General features: G+C 48.0%; 1 protein-coding gene across 1 annotated transcript in view; it reads right to left on the reverse strand.

Annotated features, from left to right (window-relative positions):
- The window catches only part of LOC104619763 (poly [ADP-ribose] polymerase 1-like), a 16,226-nt gene extending 11,200 nt beyond the window's left edge, over positions 1–5,026 (reverse strand). The window contains exons 1-3 of the mRNA XM_010285761.1: positions 4,868–5,026; positions 3,872–3,990; positions 2,462–2,676 (exon numbers count right to left, since the gene is read on the reverse strand). Coding sequence (XP_010284063.1) covers positions 2,462–2,676; positions 3,872–3,990; positions 4,868–5,024 — 491 coding nt within the window. The 5' untranslated portion in view covers positions 5,025–5,026. The remainder of the gene's footprint in view (positions 1–2,461; positions 2,677–3,871; positions 3,991–4,867) is intronic.
- Between the last annotated feature and the right edge of the window lie 3,336 nt (positions 5,027–8,362).

An 8,362-nucleotide genomic window follows, 5' to 3' on the forward strand; every position in this document is an offset into this window, starting at 1 on the left:
GCTGGCAAGGACACAAGATCCTCCTCCCCCTGCAAAGTGCTGGTGCTCAGGCATGACCGCCTGCAGCCCAGGGGAGGCTCCGCACGTCTCACCCAGAGCTGAGTGAGGAAAGGAGCCAGGATCCCTGCAGGAAACCTGCCCCGTTTTTGCCCTTCAGAGGGAAGGGATTTTCCAACTATTCTCTGTTGCCCTGCTTGGCATCTCACTCCTCTCATCTGCAATAGGCACATCACACTGCCATCCTTACAGAAAGGGCTGACAGGGCAGTCACAAAGTCTGAGCTTCTCCTCAGAGTATGGGCTAGAAGCCTACACATGAATTTGGATGCGTCACATATGAATTGCAGAGACATCTGAGCCAAGATATAATTTGGACACACACAATTAGAAATATCTTTAAAGATCATTTAGAGAATCTCACCAACATCAGATGTTGTAACATCATTTCTGCGAGATGCTGTAATTTCTGCTGTTAATTTCTGCTATCTGAATGCACGAGACGAATTATCAGGAGGTAATGGCCTCTCATTGAAGCTTCTGGGGTGTTTTTCTTTTCCCTTCTCTGGAACTTCTGTGCTTTCTTGGCACAAAATTAACAGGTAGAAAGCACACCACACCTCTCCGCTCATTCTGTTTACACTCTCGCTCATTCAGTTTGTTTGACAGACAACTACTTTTCCAATTGACCTTTAATACCCTTGGCTCAAGCACACAGCCCAAACAGCAGAAGAAAGGTAGCGGAGCATAAGAGCCAGCCAGCACCTTCACGGTTGAGGGACTTGTTCATGCAGTGCTTAGAAAGCAGGAAAGTATGAGACATCCTGCTGCTTTTCTGGCAGGAGGTCCTGGTTCACATTACCCTACATCACCAGTCTAAGCTCTTTTTCCACTGCAATTCTAGGCTTTTATTTACACAGTGACTTGGCAAACTACTCTGTGGCCTATCTTTACAAAGCCTTCATATTTTGCATAGCATCCCAGAAGTGGCCCAGAAAAGCAGAGTCAGGGCAGATAAGAGAAACACTTACATAGTCAAATCTCTAGAGCTTTGCTGAAGACATAGGAGAAAACTACAAATAACCCTATTAAACTCACACACTGCTCTAGGATAAAGTGGAACATGTGCCTCGGCACAAAAAGTAAAGGACTACTTGAAAAGCTGCAAGTGCATTAAAACTGTACTCCTACCAATATCCTGCAACACACATGGAGGTAAAACGCCTGCGTGAAAAGATGGCAGGTTGCTAGACAGATACAGACAGCTCATCTCAGCCTCCAGTGGTTCAGCAGTGTGAGGTGAACAAGGAGCACCCACTCGTGCAGCACTGCAGGATCCTCCCCATGGCACCTGCACAACTCCTGAACGCTTCTGGATCAACTGCTCACTAACCAACAATAAAGCGTGGAAGTTGAATGGCAGTCTCCTAACACCACATACATCAGTTTACGTGCAGTCTGCTCTGTTACTTACGGCCAAGGATGACATTCACGGCCAAGGATGGCACTCACATAAACGCAAGGCTCTGAACAGTATGCTGTCCTCAACAGCCACGTATCTGAAGGACCAATACTGACAAAGACTGCACAGATTTGACATGGCTATGGCTTCTCAGAACTGAACATCAGTCTCACTAGACAGTTTCACGGCGAATCCTTGCAAAAGCAGAGCTGAATTCAGTCTGCAACGTACATGAAGCAGCGCAATGTTTGACAAAAAACAAGATCTTTCCTATTTGTAGGACCCAGGAACACCTCATGTTCCTTCCTCCATGGGGACAATGCAACACTGGTTTGTTTTATGAAGTATGACTCCAGACGAAGTCACTTTAGAAACAAGTAACAAAAACCTTCATTAACAGAGAAAGACTGACCAAAGCTAGCAAGCCACCTGGAAGCACTCTCTGTCAGTAAAAGTTCCATCAAGAGCCTCCACTAAAAATTTCAATGCAACGCAATGAAATTTCAGTCGTACCATAAAAGATTTAGCAAACAAAAGCACCCAAGTGTAAGCACTACGCGGCCAATAAACACCATTATCAGATTCAGTGTCTGTCACAGATCAGCAGCTCATATATAAGACATGTCAAATCAATTCTCTAACAAGTGGTTAGAGCAGAGAAACGATCACTGATAACAGCATCACACAAGGAGGCACAGAGCCCAGTATCCATTTGTATTAAGCATGCATTATGTTATGGCTGAAAGCCCTACATCAGTCCTCCAAGTCGCAGCTGCTGGCCTCTGCATTTTCTCAAGGCAGTCACAGGGGGGAAGTGGACTGCACGCTCCCAGGGACAGGGAATTTGTCTGTTGTCATCTGCCTAAGTCACAGGAAGGACCAAATCTTCCTACGACCAATATTCTTTTGAGAGAGACAAGGTCACAAAACATTTATCATGGATGTCTTTGAAGGCAAGCAATAGCTCTTCTAGACAACACGATTTGTTACACTGTCCACATACCCTTCGCTCTTGGTAGCCGGGAGCTGCTTCTTCAGAGTTTCTTTATCTTCAGCTTTTAAGATGCCAAAGCCCAGGAGCTGGGCGGCCCCATACACCGGGAGGAAACCCAGCTCCGCTCGGCGGCTCACAAAGCAGTCTGGGTGGTACCAGTTATCAATCATTCCCAGCTGCGGCTTCTCAGGATGCACCATCTTCTTGGAAATCCGGATCTGGCCCTGAGGCAGATTAAAACAACACAACAGCAATTGTTAGGCCCTCATGGAAGGGGCAAGATGTTAACAACCTCTTCACCAACGTGATGCTTCCTAAACACCTGTAAAACAGCAACAGTTCCTCTATCAAAGCCGGCAACTTTTTTTTGTTCAAGCCATTTCACTGCAATTCCTCTGCTTTCTTCACTCTTTCTAGGTTGAAAAAACAGACTTAAACAGTTTTCTGTTCAAAAACCACTCAAAATGGGTAATCCTGTAGTCTTTAGTCCCTCAACTCCCCAACTCCCAGTAAACTTGAACTAGCAAAACTCACATGACCAAACCCTATGCAGGCAACTCTATAAACTAAATTTCTGTCGCTACCACTCAAGCATCAGTGCTAACATGATCTCACTCCATCTTACTGCAAATTACTTTTCAGATGCCCAACAAGTAGTTGTTTTAGGAGCCTTTAGATTGCAACACTTCATGCTCCAACAAGGAAATGTCTACACAACAGTCACCAATGTATCTGCAGATACAGAAACACAGAATCATTAAGGTTGGAAAAGACCTTTAAGATCATCAAGTTCAACCATCAACCTCACACCATCATGCCCGTTAAACCATATCCTGAAGTGCCACGTCTAAGCAAGCATATAATACAAGCAATCAGCGCTGGTGTTTGGCCCTTGTCAACCTTACCCAAATGGCAGGTCTATTCACAGCTATGAGAAGCTCACAGCTTCATTTTGCCAACTGTCTTTACTACAGGGCTGCATTGTTAATTAGCTGCATTAATTTTCACATTAACTCTGTGAAAGCAGTTTTTGTCTGCTTTCACAGAGTTAATATGGATACACTACACACAAACAGAACTGGTCTTGCTGAGGAGTAGGAAGAGGCCAACTTGACTTTTGCAGTGCTGCAACAAGCAGGAAAAGCAGCAGTTAGTAGTGGCTCCCTTGCCACAGAAATGCTGGTGAGCAGCTTTCCTGTCTGCTCTAAGACCCAAGTGAAAGGAAGCATCAGCAGGTTTGAAGCCCAGACTAGAACACCTGATAGATGCCTTTAGTGTCAGCTGTCCAGAACACAGCTGCCCCTCAGACACAGAAATGCAGCTCTAAGCACTTTCCATAAGTAATTATAAAAGTCACTGTTTGAATCAGAACTGGTGGGAGAAAAGACAAGAGATGGAGAACTAACAGAAGCTTTTTACCTTTTCTATTTTCTGTTCACAGCCTTTGCAAGTACTTCTGTTCGACTTGGCATATTCTGCAGCAAAGTCATTTAGGCTCTTCTCAGCCTTGCCACCTCCTTCCTGTTCTCCTCCTTTTCCTGGAGAAGTAAGGCAAATACAGTGTTTGGCTTTAAAAATGCATCCCCTTATTTTCTTATTATGCCATCCCAGATTGTCAAAGTCTGGATTAATAAACCTGTGTTCCCAGCAACCCATCTGTCAAGAATTTGACTACAGAGCAAGATAAGCAGTCCATGCTCAAAAGCACTTTTAAAAGGAGAAAAGTTCTTTAAACAGCCAAGTAGCAATTGTACAGGATTGGTTATTTAATGATTTCAAAAGACTTTCAAAGGTGCACAGAGCTGACCCTTTTTACTTCTTTCCTGAAAGTAGCGTAAAAAAAAGATCTTACTGAAGAACTGACTGTAACAGAAGTCACAAACAGCCCTGCTTCAAAGCAGAGCTCCTCCTCCCAAGTGCCAGTTTCCTTTTATTTTTTGTGGTACGACATTTCCACAGGCAGACATCAGTCTAAAACTGCCCGGCATCCTTGGTTTACACAGAGACACGGTAAGTTTATCCTGGTCTGCACTTAGACCCTTCTCACTTGCTCCTGACTCACTTGTTCATGGTGTCGCAATTTCATAACCATACACTGCGGTGAAGGTACCATTAAAACAACACACAACAGCAGCATTTATTAATACTAAAGAACTGAAAACAAAATACACCAATCATGGTAACAAGAAGTATTTAGCAACGCATCTGCCAACTGACTTGTCTTTTCACCTCATTGACTTAACATGCTGGATCATACTGCCAGCATCCTAGCCCTGGAGCACGGCGACACCACAACAATTCCTCCGACATCACTTGCTGAAGGGACATGGCAATCAAATAACTACAACAACAGCTTGAGAAGAGGGAGAACGGTTCTAGCTAAACCTCCAAACACCAGGAGACCCCCCTGCTTACCTCCTCCAGGGCCTCCAGTTTCAATAGCTTTTTTGATTTTCTCCTGATCTTCCCACCGGAGCTCAGGGAAGCCATCGATGTCCGTATGGGACACAATTCGAGCCCGCTTCCAGAAGCAGCTGTAGTGGTGCCAGTGAGGGACTTTGCCATCAAACATGGGCGACTAGGAAGAAAGCACATTAGGCCAAGATCAAGCGCCTCAGACAGAATCAGGGGGGGAGGGAGGGGAACACAAGATAAAAAGGAGTATCTGGGTAAACAAGTGATTTATATGTTTTTCTTCTTTTAGATTAAGAGATGGATACTATTTAGGACAACGTCTGAGAAGAAAATACAGTACGACAGTCAAGCTGCTGGAGAGAGGTCCCAAAGGGCATAGATGTGGCAGGGGCATTTACCTGGCTTAACCAGTTCATCACCCTGCTGCTTAGCCCATTTGTATGACTCAAAAAGGTCATAGCCTCAGTGTGGCTATACCAAACCCAAGCAGACAAGGAAAGGTTTCTTCTGTAGGAGATTCAGATCATCTGCAGTGATGAGCAAAGCAAAACAGAGGCTGTGGAAAAAGTAACATGAGTAACAGCACCTGGCTTATCTGTTACAACCTCCTTCAAGACTCCTGCAGCACAAGAGGCCATTGGCCTTGCTCTGCAGGACCTCTGAACACAACACACAGTCCCTTTGAGATTCTTCTCAAACTGCCCATGCCCTGGAAAGCCCATCACCAGGCACAAAACAGGAAGAGCAGCTCCAGGGACTGTGGCCTGAAGAAATTCCTGAGGGGGCTGCAGAAGGCAGAAACAAAATTTAAGGGAAACACCAGAGCCCAGCAAAATCCTGCATCAGGACAGAAGCATCATCCAAGCTCTCCCCGAACAGCTGCTCCAGAGTGCCCTGCCTCGCACCAGCCTAGTCATGCAAGTGCTCCGCTTGCTTATGACTCAGACACATTAAGTGCCAATCTGGCATCGTTCTGGTTACCCATCGGACAAAATAACCCTATAGTGGTTTGGCTCCAAGAAACGCACACAAACAATGGCTGTACTAATAACACTCAGTGTTGTATAATTATTATTACTGATAATACAGAACTAACAACCTAGGAAAGCATTCTATGTATCACTCACCAACAGAGGGAGATCTCCAAGCTGCAAACAGCAGCAGAGAGTTTTGTGCATGAGCAGGAAGGAGAAGGAAGAAGAAAGGGCTTTGAAGACCACAGCATGGGACTAGGAGAACTGGGAGCCCCAATTACAACTAACCATCAACCAAAACTAAGAGGAAATTTGTATTTCCAGCTGGACTCTTCCCACATGCCAGGATTTGGATTATGCCGTTCCCCCCACGGCATCACACCCTCAGAGCAGCCGCCCTGGGGTTCCTCTCAACATGTCTGGAAGTCACACACAGCTCTGGCACTGGAGGTTGGCACCCCTGAGCTCTGGGCTCATGTTTGGAGTTTTCCCAGAGAAGGACTCATGGTTCTGTCCCTAAGACAAAGGCTTTGGCGGCACAAGGCACTGGGGTGTGTGGAAGGGGGCAAAACTGTCTCAGTCTTTAGGACAACCATGCAAGCAGTGAGAACTCCACCACACGCACCCGGAGCACGACTTCTCTGTGTTGGAAGTGAAACCTCCAGGTGAGCTAGACCTTGCTTACACAACTTCTCCCAGCTCACCTATCTCTAGACCATAGTTTCCTAAACAAACGATGGAAAAAGGAGAGACCGAGTCAGTCTCCCATTGCACACACAGATAACAGAAACCACTCAGATCCAGCTGGAAGCATAAGTCAAAGTCATGCTGGTCATGCAGGGCCTGGGTGCCAGCCCCCTGCCAAACACCGAGCATCCCACTGTCATTCAGAGTTCTTCACATGAAAAACTGGAACAAAAGGGCAGCTATAGTAGAAATGGCACACTGCTAGCAACTTGGTCTGGGCCTCCCTTTAATTTCTTCTGCACAATTTGCAAAAGACCTTGGTGCACTGAAAGTGGTGCAGAGGCTGCTCTGCAGGGGATTTCCCCAACAGGAAACAAGGGGCCCGGGTTCTCTGGTGAAATTTGGGCCTTTGCAGGTATGAAAAGTGCTCTGCTGGCACAAAAACTGGCAGTGGGGAGACAGCCCTTTGCAGAAGAGATCAAGCGAATTCAAGTGGGGCGGGGAGGGGGGGAATAATTATAAGAGGTTGGTGTAAGACGGGCAGTTTGAGGGAGCTGGTTGGCTAAAAGGCAGTGTCTCTGTGATGGACACCACAGCCCCAACTGCCCCCTTCCCCTCAGGAGATGCCTCAGTAAACCTAACCCTACAAAACCAAACACATCCATTCTGCGCAGCTCCCCAAATCAAGGCACACTGCAATCCCTCAGGGCCCCGTGATGAGGAAGGCCAACCTGTCTGGCATCAGCTTAAACTGCTGGGGAAATGCAAGACAGGAAGGGATAACAAACGTGAGGGAAACGGAGAAAAAGCATGCTGGAGCAGGGGAGGAGGAACAGAGCAGAACAGGCACCTCCAGCAAGCGATTGAGGGCAGCAGGAGAAACAAAAGGAAAAAAAGGCAGCAGGAAGACACGTGAGCAAACGCTGCAGCTTGGCACAGCACTGTTAAACATCTTTCCCTGCCGACGGAGGTTCTGAAGAACAAAAGCAGAGTCAGAGATTTCCCCTCCGGGGAACCAGCTCCTCCCTCCAACCCGGGTAGACCTGCCAGCCCTGCCCCCGCAGCCAGGCACCCCCGCGGGGGAGCCCCCCAGTAGCCCGAGCAAGGGGCAACTGGGCCCATTCTCGCCTGTCTCCGAGCGCAGCCTCTCCCAGGGGCACAAGGGACTCTCGGCCCCACAGCGCGGTACGTTCTCCAAAAATTGCTCATCAAGAGGCTGGGAGGCACAGCACCCGCCTGCAGGGCTTTGCCGGCCTTAGGTAAGGATCCATGGGACGCATGTGCTGGTCCTGTACAAGCAAAAAAAAATGTCCCAACCAAGGGGGGGGGGGGCACAGCACCCGCCTGCAGGGCTTTGCCGGCCTTAGGTAAGGATCCATGGTACGCATTTGCTGCTCGTTCACAAGACACATGCCAGACTCAGCCCGCCGTCCATCTGCACCGCCTGAAGGCCGGAGATGTCTGTCCATCTTCCTTGCTAGAGACAGGCCCCCGAGCAAACCGCCGCCTCCCGGCAGAGCGGTGTTTGCCGCCCCTGCAGACGGGCCGGTTCCCTCCCCATCCTCGCAGAACAGGGTGCGATTTCAGGCAGGCCAAAACGGCAGGACGGGTCCGTTGCCCAATTAGGACGGGTCCGTTGCCCAATTCCGAGCCCTCGACCACCAGACGGGACCCTTTCCCTTCATTTGGAAAGGAAGCCGAGCAAGCCTCTCCTCCAAAAGGCAAATAATTTGAGGACAGCTGACAGCAGAACACGCCTTCATGTTCAGTTTGCTAACGGCAGCCCAGCTCTCTGCGAAAGCCGCTCCCCACCGCTGGCAGCACAGGACTGACC

This window comes from Phaethon lepturus, unplaced genomic scaffold, assembly GCF_000687285.1.
Source record: "Phaethon lepturus isolate BGI_N335 unplaced genomic scaffold, ASM68728v1 scaffold4874, whole genome shotgun sequence".
In the NCBI taxonomy this organism is placed as follows: Eukaryota; Metazoa; Chordata; class Aves; order Phaethontiformes; family Phaethontidae; genus Phaethon; species Phaethon lepturus.